This window comes from Lynx canadensis, chromosome D3, assembly GCF_007474595.2.
Source record: "Lynx canadensis isolate LIC74 chromosome D3, mLynCan4.pri.v2, whole genome shotgun sequence".
Classification (NCBI taxonomy): Eukaryota; Metazoa; Chordata; class Mammalia; order Carnivora; family Felidae; genus Lynx; species Lynx canadensis.
In genome coordinates, this window is record NC_044314.2 from 50,278,036 (window position 1) to 50,299,359 (window position 21,324).

Consider the following 21,324-nt stretch of genomic DNA (forward strand, 5'->3'; position numbering starts at 1 on the left):
CCCCCGAGTGGAGCTGAAAACACACAAAAAGGAGGTATTTCTGACAAGTTCAGCCAACATTTATGACTTTATATTTTCTGATCTACAAGTAAGCAAATGATAAATACACACAGAGCTTTGAAAAATGTATGTAATTTTTATGTGTATGTAGTACAATATTTTTATACTTTCAAAGCAAGTTTATATCTATAAATGGTGACTGTCATAGAAGAGAGAGGCTTCCATTTCACATAGGAAGAGACTGCACTTCAGATGTGGCTCATAAATGAATGGGCCAGAACTAGAACTCAGAACCGTGAAGTCATTTTTGTAAGCTACAACAGAACAACACATAACAAAACCTTACATAACCACGTTGTGTACCAAAACATATTACACTAATTAGTTCATCATTTATTAAAAATCACTTGCAACAGATGCTACCCTAGGCCTGGGGATAGAATTGAACAAATATATCTTCCCCCAAGAACCTACATTATAGTCTAATTGGAAGAATGTATGAGGAACCAATAATCACAAAACAATATTACAGAGGACAGCTATTTTCTACTGCAAAGCACCTATTTCACATCTTCTGGGAGATAATCAAACCTCCTTGAACTCTAATCACGTGATTCCTCTGGAGAATGGGGATATTCTAGACTGACAGGAGGTAGCACCTGATCCAAGCTGGCCACTATAATATCCCACCTTTCCAGCCATAGTTGATTAGTCAGGGACACCTGACATAAACTGGGACAATCAAAGCCTTTTCTCAAGGAATTCCAAATATGGAGCCAGAAAGAGTATGACTTAGTTTGATCTGTGGCAGCTCAGTTCCTTGCCTTGTGAGAGAAGTCTGTCAGCAGACAGGAGGCTCAAAGGAAATGTTCCAGCAGTGTGTGGACCCCTGAAACCCAGCTGTATGTGCGTTTCCCAAGGTCGGATTGTGAAACCTTTTGCTTAGGAATTCTTTGAATAATATCTTCATTATACCTAAAGCTAATTTCAGTTGGGTTGGGTTTCACCTGCAGCCAAAAGAGGGTAAATACAAGTATGAAAAATACTATTTCAGAGAGTTGCAGAAGGTAAACGATGGACACCTAAATCTCCACACACAAACCTGAGGAGACTATCATCACCCAATACAAAGTAGAGAAAGACCCTGCTAAATTCTGCCAGTATCAATTTATAGTATGATGTTCACCAAATGCCAACAAACAATTGGATGCAATCAGTTATTATAAGAGAAAAAAAATCCAAATATTGTGTGAAGTTGTGGCGCACATAAATCTACCATGAATCTACTGCATGGTTGAGCTCATCAAACCTCAAAAGCAGACATAATGGAATTGGAGGAAGTCAACAGAAGAAAGAATAAAATGATAAAATAATGGGGTTCAACCATCTCAAGCTTATAGGCTCCCTTTAACACTAAAATAATTCAAATTTAACTTTTAGTGTTTGTTAATTGAAAAAAACAAAAGCAGAATATTATTGTGAATTAACAATTTTGAATGAATCTATATTTTATTAGTCACAATATCATCTATATTTATTTGAAAAATAGTCATTTATACATGCAGGTCATATTATTTATTCAGTTTACACACAGTTTTTGGAAGCTATGGATACATAAAAGCCCTAAAAAAAATTCTGCTGCCCCCACCCCATTTAAGGGACAGAACTCAGGTTTGAAAGTGGGGAAATGATGATGATGGTATCAATGGCAGTAAAATTTACGGAGAACTTAATATAAGCCAGGCATGGTACTAACCATTGTACAGATTATTTTATTTAATCCTCTGAACAACTACCAACTCCTTTCCATAGATGGAGAAGTTGAGGCTCAGGAAGGTTAGGGAACTTGTGCAGTGTTATATAATGAGTTCAGTAATGTTCAGGATGTAAGACATGGTAAGTTTGCTATATAAAGACAGATCAAGGGGTGCCTGGGTGGAGCCTATTTAAGATTCTCTCTCTCTCTTCTGCCCCTCCCCCACTTGTGGACATGCTCGCTCGCTCTCTCTCTCTCAAAAAAAGAAAAAGAAAAGAAATAACACTTTATCATGACTTGCTCCAAAAGGCAGAACACGTATCTTCCCAAAAGATGCAGATAAATTCAGTGATGAGAAGAAGTTCATGATTGTCTATTGACAAAAAACAGGATGCGTGGGGAACTATCTCTGTCACTAAGAAGTAGTAACAAACCTTTCTACGACTTTGACTCACACCATATTAGAAAGAGTGGACTAGATGAAATGATAGTCTGTACCAATTTGTATGAATTTTCAAATTATTACCAGCTTTTTAGAACATCAGAGCTATATAGAACCTTAAGATTATCTGATATAGGATCTCTCAACAGGCAGTTATTAAACTCCCAGGGACTTACAGGTATTCCATGATACTTGAAGTTATAAGACAAAATCAAATAGTTACCAATTTCTAAAATCTAACAAATAATTATTCTAATATTAAAGAATGTTCTGAGTGCTTTCCCTGCTACACATAGAGGGAGAGTGGAAACCAGTTGAATGAATTCAGGACTCACTTGTTTGAACCCTGTATCAGTGTATGGCTTTGATTTTCACACAACTGTTTTTATTCTTAGCCATTTGTATTGATATTGTGCTTAATTTATACTCATCATACATTGTTGGTTAATGATAGGAAGCACTGATTGTGTTAATGAACACAGTAATGTTACAAATGTGTCTAAAGATGCTCTTGCTAGATTTATGAAAGTTAGATTCAATCCCAACCCCACTCATTAAATTATAAAATTACATAAAATGCACCAATATGTTTTTGGGCACCCCACCCCCAAAAGCAATGTCAAGGTAAAATTTTGGTGATTACAATCCAACTTGGCTTTTCATGTAGGAGAGAAAAGCCTACCTCATTTTGCAGCATGTTCAGTAGCAGAAATTCTGCACACAGCAGCCTGAAATCTTTTCATCATATAGATGATGTAAAAATTATAAAAATAAACTAGCATATCCTTTTAATCCTAAAATTTCAAATTTTGGGTATTAAAAGTAGATTTTGATTTTCTTTTTATTTGATGCTGGAAAACATTTAAATAGACTCAGCCCCCTGAAAAGCTATAATATTTTATTTTTGAATTTGTCAATAAAATATGCTTTTTCTTACACAACCGATTTTAAATACATTAAGTAGCAATTACTGAATGATAAAATGTAGACAATTTTTCTCATATGCATGAATAATATCAAAGAGTATATTAACATACTGGTCTAAAATAAATACTTTCTACTTAAAATCAATTCTTTATCATATGCCATGTAGTGACAGAATTAGGTTTTAAATTCCTAAAAAGTTCAAAAGACTATATATTAGTATAAAAGAAATTTGTGAGTCAAAGATTGGGTAACACTAATCTATTTAATATGTAAATGAGGACACTGGGGCCTATAAAGCTTAAGAAAATGGTCCAATTTTTAAAATATTCAGTAACTGGAGAAAGTGGGACTAAAACCCAAGTCTCCGGACTCCAAATTAGATACTCCTTCATCCTCATTAACATCTCTGACTCATATAATGCTTCACCTTCCCTCAGTCTGATGTAGGACACTCTCCTATTACTTCTTCCTTGCCTTTTTTTGGAGTCCTATTACCCAACTTTCTAAGTTGAATCTTTGGTCTATTGGCACTCACCTACCTCATACTTGCTGATGAGTCCTTAAAATTCATTATTTTTCTGATGAGTTTTCTTTTTTTAAAAAAGCTATTTATTTATTTTGAGAGAGACAGAGACAGTGCAAAGAAGGGCAGAGAGAGGGAGAATCCCGAGCAGGCTCTGTGCTGCCAGAGCATAGCCTGACATGGGGCTGAAACCCATGAGGCCACAGGAACATAACTTGAGCCGAAACCAAGAGTCAGACACTTAACCAACTGAGCCACCAGGCACCCCTCTGATGAGATCTCTAAAAGCAATACATTGCAGCAAAAGGAGACCAAGGGGGAAAGTACAATTTTTGTTCTTGACTTAACAGAGATAGAGTCAAGAGGACTTAGTGTGGAGAATATCTGAAGAAAGCAGGATTTTCTGTAGAAGAGAGATGATTTCAGAGTGATTTCTGTGGCAAAAAAGGAGAACTACACAGTCCACTCAAATTAAGAAATACAAATAGTTTTTACTACAGCCTTTAGTATGAGGACACCTAGAGGTCAAAAGTAATAATTATTCAACAAATGACTGGATCCTCAGAGAAGCATGTTTTCTAGTCTCCTCCCCACAAAAATTTTAAGGGATGCTCATGACAATAAAAAGAGAAAATGTCCTATTTTATGCTAAAAAAAAAAGCTGCAATGATGAGAGTATGTAAAAGGGGTACAGGAACCAACTGAAGGTGCTCCCAATGTCCAAAACCAGAACAATCTGAGCAGTGAGGTAAAGTAGTATTGACTTATAACTCAACATAAAATAAATATCCATGAGTACATAATAATATAAATAAATGAGTGAATAAATTAGTAAGTGGGGGGGGGAGACAAATCCCCATACAGAATTTTAAATAATTTATGTAGATACTCTGCCCTCGAGAAGGTGGAGCATAATTCCCTGTTCCTAAAGTATAAGCTGAGCATAGTGACTTTCTCCCACAGTATGGCAAGTGGGGGAAAGAGTGGAGATCACACTACCTCGGCCAGATGATCTACATCAACATCAACCCTCATAAATCATGTTGACAGAATGTACCCTTGATACAATATGATGAAAATGGCAATTTACCTTTGTGATCTTTCTCCCCAAAACCCATAACCCCAGTCTAATTAGGAGAAAAATATCAAATTCCAGTAGAGGGTCACCTACAATATACCTGACCAATAATTCCTAAAACTGTCAGGGTCATCAGAAACAAGGAAAGTCTGAGAAACTGTAACAGCCAAGAGAAGCCTAAAGAGACAAAACAACTAACTCTATTTTAGTATCCTGAAGGGATTCTGGAAAAGAAAAGAGATATTAGGTAAAAACTAAGGAACCTAAATAAACTATGAACTTTAATTATTATTAAAATTAGTAATAATGTAAGATAATAATAGGAGAAACTGCAGGAATATATAGAAACCTATACTATTGTCTCAATTTTTCTTTAAGTCTAAAACTGTTCTTAAAAAGTAAAGTCTATTTTTACAATGTCCAATTTTATCTTCTTGCCTTCATGTTACTCGCTAACACAAGCCACTCAGCCAATTTGATTAAGAGGAAAGAAAATAGGAGAGAAAGAGAAGGCAAGGCTGAGTCCAGCAACAGGGTAATTCAAGAAATAAATCAATTCAAGGCCAGAAATGGTGGCAACATCAAGAAAGTTTCCTAAATTGAGTTTGTAATTATTCTGAGAATACACTCACCTGGCAAAGATTTGGCTTTTTGCTGTGACACCTTTTACCTGTCTTTTCTAAATCCTAATTTTGGGGGGGTGGGATTCAGATCAGCAAATTATATACAAAATATATTATGAGGGATCCCCAAGTAAGAAAAAACATTATGCAAAGAACAATATTTATTTTTTTAAGAATGAAAATAAGCTCTGTGTGTCTGTAAAGAAAAAAAGAGTGGGTAGCTAAAGAATCTATGAAATGTGATTATATTTGAAGGTCTGTAGGATCCAAATATCTAGTGTAACAGGTAGTTCTGGTCTCTAGAAATATGTCAGATTATTAATATAATAAAGACCAACTACTCAATCTCAATTAAAACCTCAAACAAAATGAAAAGAAACCTTATTACAACCCTGTAGTGTGATTTTGAATCACATCTGAACTAATCTTGAAAGACAGAATCTTTTTTTAGGGGCTTCTGGAAGACCTGGGGGAAGAGTGCCCTAAGGAAGGATCTATGCCTGTTTACTGTATGCAAGTAAGGAAAGATAAGTTATCGATGTTGGCACACAAATAACAAACTTGTCCCTAAATAGCTTCATTTTCTGAGAATAATACTGAAATGCTGCCTTAACCCCAAGACCTTTGCAGCAAATTATTTTAATTTAAAAAAAGGAATAATGGTAGAGGGCCCTTCTTTGTAAACTTCATCTGCATTTCCTTAAGAAAATAGCCAAGGTTTTCACTTCACAGAACCAGATTTGCATTCTCCAATTATCTCCAACTTGAAGGTTACAGAGTAATCTAAGCGGGGGGAGGGGAAAGTTTACTGAAACAGCTGTAAACACAAACTAAAGTAATCAAAGCAGTATTTGGAAGCCTCAAATTTGGTTGCCCTTCACCCCTTTAGACAATCAACTGCCTCCCAGCAGGGTGGGAACCTACACTATTCCAATAATTTACATAAGAAATTAGCAACCAAAATTTACATCTGAATGGTAACCCCCAGAAGCCCATCAGGTATTAAGTATCTGCTTATCTAAATTGCCTCTAAAAATAGCTTTACCTTCCTTTAAGTCTTAGGTAAATAGAGGATTTCCCATGAAGGGAAGGTGGTATGCTAAAACAAGTCCAGGCATTACATTGTCCTAATTCACTGTCATTTCTATAAGAAAAATTTCACAACTGTTCTGTCTTTGGGTGAGAGGGTTCTTAGAACTACCCTAGAATGAGCCAAACTGAAACAGCTATGGACAAACTTTAAACTATCAAATTATGAACTATGCTTTTTGTTTTTAATGGCCACCTTGAGGTGAATTAAAGGGGAAAAAATATGGACATGCAATTAATTATAAGAAACCAAAGTAGCTGATGTAGGAATCTACGTCTATGACCTGTGTCTTCAGGTTGTCTTGGAATTTGAATTTATGCTTGGGTGCTATATTTGTTTCCCCCCCCAGAAAAACTGCATCTCCAAATCTTTTTCCTTCATATCTAAAATTAACTATTACCCTTCCCTTAAACTTTACATAATCGCCTCATGGTAAGAGTAGTGTTCTCATGTTTTAAAGTTCAAGAAATAGTTGCTCTCTGTTAGATCACTGAGTTTGTATCTTGGTGAACACTAAATATACCTGATTGTTAGTAATACCAGTGTCAGCACCCCAAAAGGCAAACTAAAACATATTTAGAGCACAGGAAAAACAGGAGAGCCCCTCCTCCATTTTTGGTATAAAATTTGATATTTCAGAATTATCCCCTAAAGCTTTGACTCTCGTTCTATTTAATTCTTAAATATAACAAGATTCTCAATGACAAGCCAACAATATTTTAAGCACAATTTCAATATTTGGTCATTAACTGTTAAGTATGACTTGACTGATAAATAAAAGGCACAAAAATGGATATAGAACAGCCAAGTGGAAACCTAACCCAGTCACTTGCTACACAACTACCTATCATACCAAGAATAATGAGTAAATTTGATGCATAATATTAAGTCTGGGCAAAATAAATCAATCACATCTGGAAGCAAATTTATAAGAAATAGTGCAGATAGGATTAAGGATTTTGAGCTCTTTACAGCTTATCAAATTCTTGAAAGGAAGAAAAGGAAAGGAAAAGAAAAAGAAAAAAGAAAAGAGGGAGGGAAGGTAAAAGAGAAAGAGAAAAGAAAGTCAAGAAATAATAAAACTTCCAAGCAGTGCAAACTCATTTATCTGGATTTGCACATTTGAATCTTTAGTTTACCCCAAATTATTTACAATTCAAGCTGTGTAGGGATAATGTCCTGAAATCTTACCCCTTTCCGCCTCACTCCTCACCCCTAGGATTTGCATGCATTGTAAACACCCCAGGTCCAAGTCAATCAGGGTATAAAAACTGCACTCTGGCTAATATGGATAAAGTAGAATCCACATACTAATTAGGTTGGGATTACCAGAAAATAGCACTGTAAATACTGAATGTAAGGAAGAGAGTATATTTTAAAGTTGTGACATCATCAAAACCATGAAATACTGAGAATGTTTTATATTAGGATTTCCTTTTTAAAGTGTGGTTAAAGCCGTGGTGGAAGAGGAGGTTCACAAAATAAATAAAATGGGATTATCAAAATATGTACATTTTTATCTTCTACAGATAACACTATATTGCATGAGTGTTCAGAATAAATGAAAAAGGTAAATATAAAACATCTGATATCTCTATTAATGTTTTTAAGGTTGGAACAGAAAGAAGTAGGAAGACAGGACACTTAAAAAGTACCTGAGATAGTAGCATTCTTGCAGGAAAAGCCCTGACTTGGGCCTAGGCTTGCTTTTGCCACATATCATCTCAGAGAAGTCATTCAACTGCTGTGAATCTTACTTTCTTCATCTATAAGATGAAGCAATAATACCTGTCTTTCTTATAGACACCTGCTGTGAAGTCACAGAAGATAATGTCAGTGAGACCATAATCATTCCTCATTCCTTTCTGTAATTACTGGTTTCCAGCCTTCAGCACCACATGTAATGATTGAAAACTAGCCAGACAATAAAGAGGAATTGGTAAAAGAAAGAAAAGAAAAGAAAGAAAAGAAAAGAAAAGAAAAGAAAAGAAAAGAAAAGAAAGAAGGAAAGAAGGAAGGAAGGAAGGAAGGAAGGAAGGAAGGAAGGAAGGAAGGAAGGAAGGAAAGAAGAAAGAAAGAAAGAAAGAAAGAAAGAAAGAAAGAAAGAAAGAAAGAAAGAAAGAAAGAAAGAAAGAAAGAAAAGAAACCCACCATCTGTAGTGCAAGACCCTTCTGGGGCAGGTTTTTGTGAATAGGGAATTGGTGGGCTATTTGAATCAGACATTTCTTCATCATCTTCGTCATCTTCCATTTCATTAACTGTTAGATTGTTAGAAAAATCCAGGCTTCCATTTTGAGTGTAGCGGTGTACCAAATCTTTATCCAGATCCTCCACCTTGGGTTTTACATCTGGGTGAGCAAATAAATTACAACTAATTTAATAAAAAGATGCTTATAGAAAAAATAACCAAAAGAAAAATTCATACTTCTGAAAGATATCAGAGGACAGGAAGACTAGCAATGTCTAATATTATATCAATTTATTTCAGAGGTCCCCAGATTTGGAATTTCCACTTCTTTTAAAAGAAATCTAGAAATGTGTGGGATTGAGAAACTTACCTGCAGATGAGAAAGGATGCTGGTCAGGGTCCAGGTACAGCTGGGAAAAAATTGGCCGTGGAACCACACTACTACATCTGAGAGAGGCTTCTATGGAGTTGTGGAGAGCTTCCTCAAATTGAGCAGATTTCAGTTGCCCAGCATATGAATTCCCCATGGTCTACACCACCCCCCCAAAGAAAAAGAGGAAGAAAGGAGAAAATTTATATAATTAGAGGACTCTATGACTGCAAAGTACACGTAGAGCTGATATAAACTATACCCATATATCTTGTTAAGATTCATATATGAACCCTACCTATATTTCCTAAGACAACCTGTTTTAAATTCTCTGTTACATAACTTTTGCTTTTTGTTTTCATAATCCAAATCCATTTCAAAAAGGCCCTTTAGAGGATCTTCTGTCTGAGAATCAAACAGTAATAAATGCTTTAAGTCAAGGTTCTCTGACCAGTAAATCAAGATTGACCTGTCAATCATGAAGCCTAACATGATGACAATGGGGCCACTCCTCCTTAAAACTAGTGGGCTACCATGATCCCATTCCAACTCTATCAGTGCTTTCAGAGTAAATATCTAGTTACTGCTCTCTCTACTAAGATCTTCTTACCCTGGCAGAATAGGGGGAAATTCTTCTCTTGGGGGGGAAAAAAAAGAAGAAGAAAGAAAGAAAGCTTTGTGATACTATATTTGACAAATTCCTGAAAGCAAGATTTGAGCCTTTTAAACCCAAAGAAGTCATTTATGCATAATTAGTATTTATTTAAAAAAAACACAGTTTTTTTTTTTTCCTTAATCTGAATCACAATCTTATTTGAGACCCTCTAGGAATGTATAGAGTAAGAAGTTCGAAAGCCATGGCCTTTACTTCTCATAACCGATATTTGTATAGTTCTTGCTAGTTACAAAAATCTCCATGAATATCAATAATAACTACAATTCTTTGGGTACTAACTACTGGCTATACCAACAATTCTCAAAGTATGTTCTGAGGTCACCAAGACCCTTTCTGGGGTCTATGAGATCAAAACTCTTTTCAAACTTATTACTAAGATAGTATTTGCCTTTTTTACTCTCATACGTGTACAGTAGGATTTTACAGAGGCTGCATGATGTGTAATATTGCAACAGGTTTAATTAGAAGCAGATAGATCACTTTTCTCACTAACTTTTTTTGGGAAAATATAGTTATTTTCCCCAAAATGTTATATATGTTGACATATAATGGGTTATAATTTTAACTTTTAAAGTTAATATATATTTTAAACATTTCTTACTCTTAGTTTCTAATAAATATAGTCTACATAAACAAAACTCAATTTTGATTCTGGGATCAAAAATGTGAGAGCTGTGGAGCTAGACAGTACCCTAAATATTTTATAAAAATTATTTTATTTAGGGCACTTGGGTGGCTCAGTTGATTAAGACTTCCGACTCTTGGTTTCAGCTCAGGTCATGATCCATGGTTCTTGGGTTTGAGCCCCGCATGGGGCTCCATGCTGGCAGTGTGGAGCATACCTGGAATTCTCTCTCTAACCCTCTCCCTCTCTGCCCTTCCCCAGCTTGTGCTCTCACATGCACTCTCTCTCTCTCAAAATAAATAAACTTCAAAAATATATTTTATTTAATCCTTAGTATTCAGAAGTAGGTAGGACTTGTCTCACTTCATCAATGAAACAATTGAGGCTTGGAGAAGCCAAGTGACTTGCCCCCTATCACCCAGCTGGTAAAGATCAGAACAAGAACTCAATATCTAGCTGTGTGAGGATAAATCCTATACTCCTACAGTATAGGCTCAATTTGGATAAATCTCATTTCAAGAAAGGCAGTTTGAAAATATCATAGCTCCACTTATCCCATCAAAGAGAGGGACAGATACTAAATTTCACCTGGAAAGCCAACTGTGATGGCCTCTCTGAAGGGAGTCCCTAGAGGACTCATTGAGAAGGACCCTAAGCATGCATCTGGGCTCAGCAGGAAAAGGAAGCCAAGATCCAGTCACTCCTAAGCAGGGAAGGGGTAATGCATACAACCTTACTATCAGGCTTCCCAGAGTTATATTCATGAGCTTCAAAGGATTTTGGTGGCTATGAGCTGCTGAGCTGCCTCTATATAGCAAAGAAGGCTGTTTACATGATTCTGGGTAGCAATGAGTAGTATTCAGAGATTTCCATCAGAGTGGCTGCGTTTAGTAAAGCTTTGTTGGAGATTCTTATGATTTGGAGGAAAAGCTGGAATTATATTTTAGCAATCTTTCTCAAAATAGGTAATAAGAAGCTAAATACCATGGATTTAAATTAGTAAATTCCTCTTTACAAGTAAAAGAAATTTTATAACTATATGAGGTGATGGATATCAACTAAACTTATATGTAGTAATCACTTTGCAAGATATACCTATATCAAATCATCATATTGTACACCTAAAACTTATACAATGTTATATGTCACTTTTATCTCAGTAAAACTAGAAAAAATAAACTAGATTTCTTCAATTATTAGGTTCCTTTCTTTCAAAAAGTACATACCCAAAAATATGTATGATACTCAATTAAAAGTTATAAGTAGAAGCAAAATCAACAAACTCTGTCAAATAAAGTTTTCCTGAAACACCAAGTTTTTGTCCAACCTTCTAAGACTCTCCATTAGGACAACTATAAACATTTAAATTTTCTAAAGCTCAAGACCACACATGATCAAAATAGGGTGAGTTTGCAGGAGAAATATGTTGTGTTACCATTTAATGCATCTAAGTCAAAATTCAATAGCCATTTCACCTTTTTTTTTTCTTTTTTGCTGAAGGGAGAAAACTACCAGCACAGTCAACCATGGGATTTCTTAACCATAGAGAACAATGGAATAACTTCAAAGGTGGACCTTTCTCCAGAGCACCAAATGCCTGGAAATCTTGCCTCTTTTTAACTATTACCTGCTGAACAAATTACCTTCCTTTCATCATTGAAAACTATATTCTCTAAGAGATTTTTTTAGTTTAATAAAGAAATGCCCAATTGTACATGGAGGACTACATAATCTCAATCTCTTTGATTTATAGTTTAAGGAGCAATATAAAAAATATGTATATGTAGGGCAAATAAATATTGTGCTGAATAAAAATATTAAATCAGCATAAAAATGGATAATCATGTTTCACCATCATAGAGGATATACATAATGCTATAAGAACATTAGCAATACTCAAGATGACAAAGGGAAGTACCCAGGAAACAGTTGGAAGAGTAAAAGGAAGAGACTGATTATTCCAGATGAAAACATAACTGGACATTTTAAAAACAATAATGATAATATGAAGAATTATAAAACTGACCCCAGACTTTTTTAGTGCTGAGTACAGAGTTCTTCCCTTTACAGTTCAAGTTCAATGCTACCCAATTTCCAGTTCAATGCTCTCAAAAGAAGGGTAGAGTTCAAGGAAGCCTTTTTAGTGTAATGTATTCTTAATACATTAAGAATGTGGCTCAGTCAGTTGAACGTCTGATTTCGGCTCAGGTCATGATCTTATAGTTCCTGAGGTGGAGCCCCACATTGGGCTTAGTGCTGTCAGCATGGAGCCTGCTTTGGATCCTCTGTTCCTCATTCTCTCTGCCCCTCCCCTGCTCACTCTTTCTCTCTCCCAAGATAAACAAACATTTAAAAATAAAAAAATATATCATATGCTATATGATATAGGGTCACTGGGGGCACTTGGGTGGCTCAGTCGGTTAAGTATCTGACTTTGGCTAAGGTCATGATCTCGCAGTTTATGAGTTCGAGCCCTGCCTCAGACTCTGTATGGACAGTTCAGAGCCTGGAGCCTACTTCAAATCCTCTGTCCCTCTCTCTCTCTCTCTGCCCCTCCCCTGCTTGCTCTTTCTCTTTCTCAAAAATAAACAATTAAAAAAATGTTTAATATCATATGCTATAATATTTAGGGTGACTGGGGGCACCTGATGGCTCAGTTGAGTGTCTGACTTCAGCTTAGGTCATGAGCTCACAGCTCGTGAGTTGGAGCCCCGTGTCGGGCTCTGTGCTGACAGCTTAGAGCCTGGAGCCTGCTTTGGATTCTGTGTCTCCCTCTCTCTGTGTCCCTCCCCACTCACACTGTCTCTCTCTCTCAAAAAAATAAATAAAAACATTAAAAAAATTAAAAAGATATTTAGGGTCACTGAAACTGTTGGCATTATCTACCTAGACTACTGGCCTTCCCTTCCTCTGAATCTCAAAGAGCCCCCAGTAGTTGAGATGGCATAACATACACTAAAAGTCAGTGTATAATAATTGTGATAGGCACTTCACACATAAAGTTAACATTTGAAAAATAAGACTATGTATTCTGAAGTCTTATCTGATGCTTTAATTGTAAGAAGTGTTTGGGAAGCAACTGAAAGGAACATTTCGTCCTGTGTCTTCTGTACTTGATAACTTCTATAAAAGTACTTACTACATTAATAATACAGTAACTATTAACCATGAAACATTTGACAAAAGGGAAATAAAAACATTGCAGATCAAGAAGCGGTTTCCCTCAAATTGTATTCCTTCTCCTTTCCATTTTCAATAGAAAAAGGAGAATTGGGGAAAGGCCATGGAGCCATTAGCAGGTACCAGTTTCCCAGGCTACTCTTTTCCTTACTTCTCCAGTCCCTATTCCTAAAACCTCCAGTGAATGAAGCTGCCTGTTCTATGCCAGCCCTTTTATCTTTCTGTAGAAAAGGCAAAAGGCTAGAGCAGAAAGGCACCAAACCACAATGGTGTGGTGGTTTGTACTTGATCCCATTTGCATTTTGAGCAATTAATTAGTGGTGCAGAAAGAGCCCATATTGTATACCATCTCTTTCTTAGAGATTTCTGTAGTGTCACAAGAGTATCCATTAGCATCTCAGCGTCTGTAGTCCTTAATGTCAGCCAGATATATAAAAGATACATATATATGTAGAAATTGCAAGTTTGCTTTCTTCTTGTATGTTGTACAACTCATTCTGAAAAGTAGTTCTACATTATCTGACCTGAAGTTGGATTTATTAGGTAATTGTGGTAATATGAGGTAATTGTGTTTCATGGTTAATAGTTACTGTATTATTAATGTAGTAATTACTTTTATAGAAGTTATCAAGTACAGAAGACACAGGACGAAAATGTTCCTTTCAGTTGCTTCCCAAACACTTCTTACAATTAAAGCATCAGATAAGACTTCAGAATACATAGTCTTATTTTTCAAATGTTAACTTTATGTGTGAAGTGCCTATCACAATGGTAGGCATCTAACAGGCAGATGATATAATAATAGTTGTTGCTGTCATTAATATTACTGGTGGTGGTGGTCCTTGCTGTCATTGTTAAGAAAAGTGAAAGGAAACATTCTACTTTGGACAATTACAATACTGGTAACATGGAGAACTTACTAATTGCCAGATAATACTCTATTGCCTCCTTTTAAGAGAATTGAGGCCTAGGAAAGTTAAGGAATTTGCCCAAGGACAAATAAAAGGAGATGGCAAAGACAGGAGTAGGATCTAGTCAGTTTGGCTACACAACAGCTCTCTTAGGCTATCTTAATCACTTAGACCATTAAGCTGTTTAACCACCTACTATAATGATCTAATTGGGTAAATGGGTATTCTATAAAGTATTACTAAATTGCCAAAACAAACAAAACACCCACAAAAACACAAAACAGAACAACCCAAGGAAGAATTTTTTTGTTTGCTTATTTGTCCTTGTCTGTATATGTCACAGTGGCAAGAAGACAAGGCTGAAAAAAGAGTTTTAGCATAAGATATGGGCTAATAGGCACAAAGCCGAGCAATAATTTTAAAAAGTCAAAACAGGGGCGCCTGGGTGGCGCAGTCGGTTAAGCGTCCGACTTCAGCCAGGTCACGATCTCGCGGTCCGTGAGTTCGAGCCCCGCGTCAGGCTCTGGGCTGATGGCTCAGAGCCTGGAGCCTGTTTCCGATTCTGTGTCTCCCTCTCTCTCTGCCCCTCCCCCGTTCATGCTCTGTCTCTCTCTGTCCCAAAAATAAATAAACGCTGAAAAAAAAAATTAAAAAAAAAAAAAGTCAAAACAAAATAAAACCGGGGTACCTGGGTGGCTAAGTTGGTTAAGCGTCTGGCTTTGGCTCAGGGCATGATCTCACAGTTCATGGGTTCAAGCCCCACGTTGGGCTCTGTGCTGATAGCTCAGAGCCTGAAGCCTGCTTCGGATTCTGTGTCTCCCTCTCTCTCTGCCCCTTCACCACTCACACTCTGTCTCTCTGTTTCTCAAAAATGAATAAACATTAAATAAAAATTTTAAAGCAAAATAAAACTATCCCTCCCCTGAATAAAAAGACCCAAACCTCCCTGTATTAGATGAAAGGGAAAGACAAACAAAGGGTAAATTATTTAACAAAGAATAAATACACACATATAAGGAAGGAAGCATAGGCCCGCCCTTGGACTCCAAAGTATCTGATGCATGGGTTGCGTGTCCCCTGATTTTGAGAACTCTCTTGTCCATACCCTTTTTCTTCCCATTTCTTCCAATTTTGGAAGACTCAGTCATGTTTCATTAATCCATTATGTGGCAAGTCTAGAAATCAAAAACATTCTTATCAACTCCCTAAAATATTAGGAATATTTATATAACTTATTTCCCTCCAATATTTCCCCGTCTAAAAAAGTTTCTTCTTCTATTAAGAACAAGAAAAAGTTTCCTAAAACTCAAATGATAAAAAGAAAGAAGGAACCTGAGAGTATATCTTCCTTGACTTTCTTCTCAAATCAGTTTTTTAAAAAGTACTAGATTTGAGATATGGTCCAATATATTACTTTTGAAAAAGTAACACAATTTAATTTCTATTACCCTCTTCCATCTGAAGCAGACCACTTAATCCAGGTAGGTAGAAGAAAAAAAAATCTGACCTTAATAATATGATATGAATTTACTGGAAATTTTATAAACACAACTTTTCTTATGTTTATAAAAACACAAAAACCTGGGAAGTACACACAATAATCTATTAGTAATGTTTATCTATTGATACTGTGTGGTTTTTAAACTGTCTTTTTTGGGGGGCACCTGCCTGGTTCAATCAGTAGAGCATGTGACTCTTGATCTCAGGGTCCTGAGTTTGAGCCCCTCGTTAGGCAGAGCCTACTTAAAACAAACAAAAAAACAACAACAAACAAACAAAAAAACCTATCTTTTTTGTCTTATTAATGTCTTCTAATTTTTAAAGTAATGAACAGTATTATAGCATAATATAATAAAGGAAAAGGAAAATATCATATAGCACGTGAGCTAATCCCAACTCTATGACTATCCTTGAACACAAGCAGTTTAAAACAGGCTTATTACTTAATAGCTGGGTTTGCAAAGTGAACACTCTTCACCTTTTCCTGGTGCTTCAAGATTCCAGGGAAAATCCAGATCATTCCAGCACTTAGACTGAGAACCTCTCATCAAGATTTGGAGTTTCCACTACTACTTTCTATCATAATTACTCCAAACTATTTCCCCCCAGTTTTGATATACTGGTATTGGCCCAACCATCTCCCTCAACAAGTTCCTCTTTTGACCACGAATAAATATTTTCAAGGTACTACACTTGGCTGTTTATAAAAGCTGACTTTTAATACCAATTATGTGGAGAAGATAAACATTAACTTTAAAATGTATGGGGGGAGGGGCACCTGGGTGGCTAGGTCAGGTAAGCATCGGACTCTTGATCTTGGCTCAGGTCATGATCTCACAGTTCGTGGGATTGAACCCCACATCAGAGACTGCTTGGGATTCTCTCTCTCTCTCTCTCTCTCTCTGTCTCTCTGTCTCTCTCTCTCTCTGCCCCTCCCCTCCTTGCTATCTCCCTCTCTCTCAAAATAAATAAATAAACATTAAAAAAATAAAATGTATAGGGGAAAAGGATCATTACAGTTAATGACAAGAAAGAACAAGAAAAACACTGATTTAAAAAAAATCATGTACATGCTAAAAGAAAATCTAAGATACTACTTCAGGGTTAATCTAATTTTAACAGCAAGACAGTCTATGCAAAAGATAGATGGGTATATATATTTTTTAAACTAATAATTTATTTAAAAAATATTTTAGATTTGTATTTCCAAGAATTGTCTACTGAAGTCTGAGAAGCAATGACAATTCAGTAACAATAAGCACTTCCTAGTACCCTGATTGTGGTTTTCTACTACCATTCCCCACTGAAAAGCATCAAAGCTCCTTGAAGTTATAGCCAATTCCAGGTCTGACGCAGGAAATACACAAGAGGAGCCTTGAACAAAGAGCAAAGAAGCTATTGAGGGGTGATGGATCATGTCAAAAGACATGAGTCAATATGAAATGTCCCCATAGACCAAAGACTAGAGAAATTGAACATAAAAGAGAACTAATTCAATGGAGTGAAGCATATTTAAAATATGAAAACTCACAAATTAATTTTTGCTACTCAAGGTGAAGAAGAGAGCTCTGCTTGGGGAAAAATAACAACAACAATACAACCCAAATAAATCATCTAAGTGAATGCTGCAAAAAGGAAAAGGAAAGAAGGAAATATTTATTTTGCTCTTTCTGTACTTCAGAGTAACCAAATTGTCCTGGTTATGAGACTTTTAATATTTTTAATGAAGAATTTCAGCTAATAAATGTGGAAAGAATGACAGAATTATAAAATTACCAATTTGCAACCCTTGATGCAAAATTCATTTACTCAATGATAATGGGGGAACTCTATAATAGAGGGGTCAGGCTGACATCTCCTGAGCTCACTGCTCAAGTTTAGTATCACTAATAGTCAAGCCATGAGACGCCATGAGCCTCCCCATAAGAGAGAAAAGGAAGCACACACACTGTAGAAAGTACTTCTGCCAATGGGTGTAGTGAATATAGTCAAACCCCTATAGCTAACTTGCATTTATAGGATGAAGGAACAAGAAACCACATGGAAACAAGCAAACTCAGAACAAGGGACAGGTGGACAGAACAATTTATTTTTTGCAACAACCTAAGCTTATCTAGTTTATAAATGATAGAACTAGGATTCAAATTTAGACTAAAAACCCCGTGTTTTTTTCCCCACTAAAACATGCTATTGGACATAGAAAAAAGGTGAGCATAAAAATGATACATTCTGTTTGTGGTGTGTGTGTATAGTTGGTTTTAGTGTGAGGTTTTTGCTTTTAAGGCCCAATTTATTGATTGCGTGCCAGACATAGTACTAAAAGGACAACTTCATGTAACTTGTCAGTTTTGTTACCTTTTTACTTTATAGATGTTGTCACCCCCTCTCCAAACTTTAACAGTTATCCACGCAGCCAGGCAACATTTATAGAAATCCTACAAGTGAAGTGGGTAAGCACATAGGCTGTAGAGTCAGATGACCTTAATTCAAATCCCACTCCCACTACCTCTATGATATTGGACAAGTTACTTGGTCATTTATTAAGAAATTTTACAGTCACATATATAAATTATTACTGTCCCTCACAGTTCTCAGATTCTTTGACTTTGTATAAGAAAACTACTGGTAGGGGCACCTCGGTGGCTCAATTGATTGAGCATTCGACTTTAGCTCAGGCCATGATCTCCCAGTTTGCAGGTTCGAGCTCCATGTAGGGGTCTGTACTGACAGCGTAGAGCCTGCTTGGGATATTTTTTCTCCCTCTCTCTCTGCGCCTTCCCTGCTTGCATGTTGTGCTTGCTCTCTCTCTCTCTCTCTCAGAATAAATAAATAAATATTAAAAAATAAAAGAAAATTACTCGTAATGATGAATCACTAAATTCTACTCCTGAAACCAATATTACACTATATATTAACTAGAATTTAATTTTTTTGTTTATTATTTTGAGAGAGAGAGTGTGAGAGAAAGGGGGGAGGGGCAGAGAGAGAGAGGGAGACACAGAATCTGAAGCAGGCTCCAGACTCTGAGCTGTCAGCACAGAGCCCAACACGGGGCTCCAACTCATGAACCGTGAGATCATGGCTTGAGCTGAAGTTGGCTGCTCAACCGACTGAGCCATCCAGGCACCCCTAATTAACTACAATTTAAATAAAAACTTGAAACATGAAAATAAAAAGAACATTACTTGTTATATAGCATTACTGTTCACATACCTTTTCTCTATTAAAAATATTTGCCGATGATAGTGATAATGACAAGGAAATCAAACATGGTTCTTGCAAACTCTCACAATCTATACATAATCCAAAACTAAAAGCAAGCATATATTCACATTTCTCTTTTGTCTGTTTTTGCATTTCATTTAGTCTTTGAAATTGACATTTGTTGCTCTTGATTATAATTAGTTGGGTCTAGTGTCTGTCTGACTCCCCCATTAGACTGTGAGTTCTTAGGGGAAATATTTTGTTTAAAATTAGAATGAGTAAACAAACAAACAAACAAACAAAGAATACATTGAGCTTTTTGTGTGTCTAATCTAATTATACATTAAATGAGTTTAAAGAGATATTATTGCTTCCCAAGCACATTTCAAAAAAGCACAAAGCTAATCATGCATTCAAAACAAAAGTGTTTTATTTCATTTTTATTCATCCTCTTTGCTGAAAACTTTGGAAAATGCAAATAGATTAAAAGATGAAATTTCCAACCATTTTAAACAGTTCTGTACATTTAAATCTAGATCAATCTCTTTTGACAGTTTCTGAAGCCAAAAGTATTTTAGGTACTGAAATAAAAACCCAGCCCTAGTAACTTTATTCTAAAATTAACCATTTTACCAATATACTTATGGATATGAAATATGTCTTAAATTGTTATGGAAATAATTACTGTAATATGCCAACTAATTTCACAATTATTAAAAAGTGTCATAATTAAAAGATAAAGTATGATGCTATTTTTTTCTTTGTAACAAAGAGTCACATGTTACTACTAGAAATCTTTACTTTCTTCCTTGAAATACCAGAAATTCTTCTGTAAAATAAACACATCTCATGGAGACTCTCTGGAACTAGTATAATTACCAGAGGCAATCCCTGTGTAAGATCAAAGAAGCAAAACAATAATAGGCAATGTGTGACCTCTACCATGTCACCAGAGACCAATTTTTCAACAGGGAGAAGAGTCAATAATCCAGAACAGAAAACATTAAATAACGAGAAATGCTTCCAAAGTGTGGTTTACCGCATCCATCAAGGCTGCCACACTCAGAGAGTTCAGTCTCTACGGTTTCAGAGAACAAACTTGTGTGGATTTATCACACCAATTATTCAAATCTACGTAAAACACCAGAGGCAAAAACCAATTTCTCAAATGCAGAGTAGAATTTCAAAAGATACCACAATAATTTTCCAAATTTCACTGGATGCGTTAAAAAGTATAATGGGAACAGTACAGATGACTAAATCTTTTTCATATAACATTCACCTAATTTCTCTTATTTCCAATCGCCACTTATTTTTCCCAAGAAGTTGTCTACAAAGTGGGCTATAAACATTAACCAGATAAATACAATCAGTAATAATACATTGAAGACTTCTGCAGGTTTTTGTTTTGTTTTGTTTTGGTAATACTGGGTCCCTGGATCCAGAAACAGGGCTTGCTTTGGTCTCTTTTGTAATGTATTGAGATGGCCAATAAGAATTATAAGGGTGCAAAGTAGGGTAATCCCACTCATGGTAATTACAGTACAACAGAAGTACATTTAAAATTGACTTCTAAAAAGCACCACACAGAAAATTGGGCCTCTTTAGAATCAGCAAAATTTGATTGTTTTTAGATATGACCACCAAACAGCTATGTTCTTTCAAAATTAGATGTGACTTAGGGACTGAACAAATATATCTGAATTTAATTTGCAAAACACCCATTCTGCTGCTAATTCATAGAGTAGTAAAAAGACTTAACTTAGAAGAGACAGTGCTGGAAATACAAAGCAACTGTGAACATTGTGTTCTTATATGGATTTGTTAACTCCTGCTACCTTCATCTTTCCACTCTGTCATCTGCCCATCTTTCCACCTTCTTATCTTATTAACATTGCTAATTGTATTTGTCAGTTTTGCCACAATTTCAATGCTACTTAAACAGCTGTGGGTTTTCTCTAGGCAATTATCAGTCACTACACTTAGGTTTCTAAATTAGTTGTTGAAAGGCACTTTAACCTTGAGAAAATAGACACTAAGCACACTAAGTCTTACATTTATGTATATGTTGCTCCAAAACGAGTAATTGTTAACAGAAATTGAAAAAAATCACAAATATTGTAAACTCACAAATTAGTAAGAAAATGCTTAACAAAGCCTGTTACACACTACTCATCATTTAATCTTTCTCTTACTATATATATAGTAACATATACTCTCTATGTGTTTG

The 21,324-nt window shown here is 35.8% G+C and overlaps 1 protein-coding gene across 3 annotated transcripts in view; it reads right to left on the bottom strand.

The window, feature by feature from the left end:
- Positions 1–21,324, bottom strand: part of GREB1L (GREB1 like retinoic acid receptor coactivator) — a 175,982-nt gene that overhangs the window by 132,424 nt on the left and 22,234 nt on the right. For all 3 annotated transcript variants that reach the window (XM_030336350.1, XM_030336349.1, XM_030336351.1), the window contains exons 3-4: positions 8,999–9,158; positions 8,591–8,788 (exon numbers count right to left, since the gene is read on the bottom strand). In XM_030336350.1, the coding sequence (XP_030192210.1) occupies positions 8,591–8,788; positions 8,999–9,155 (355 nt within the window). In that variant the 5' untranslated portion in view covers positions 9,156–9,158. The remainder of the gene's footprint in view (positions 1–8,590; positions 8,789–8,998; positions 9,159–21,324) is intronic.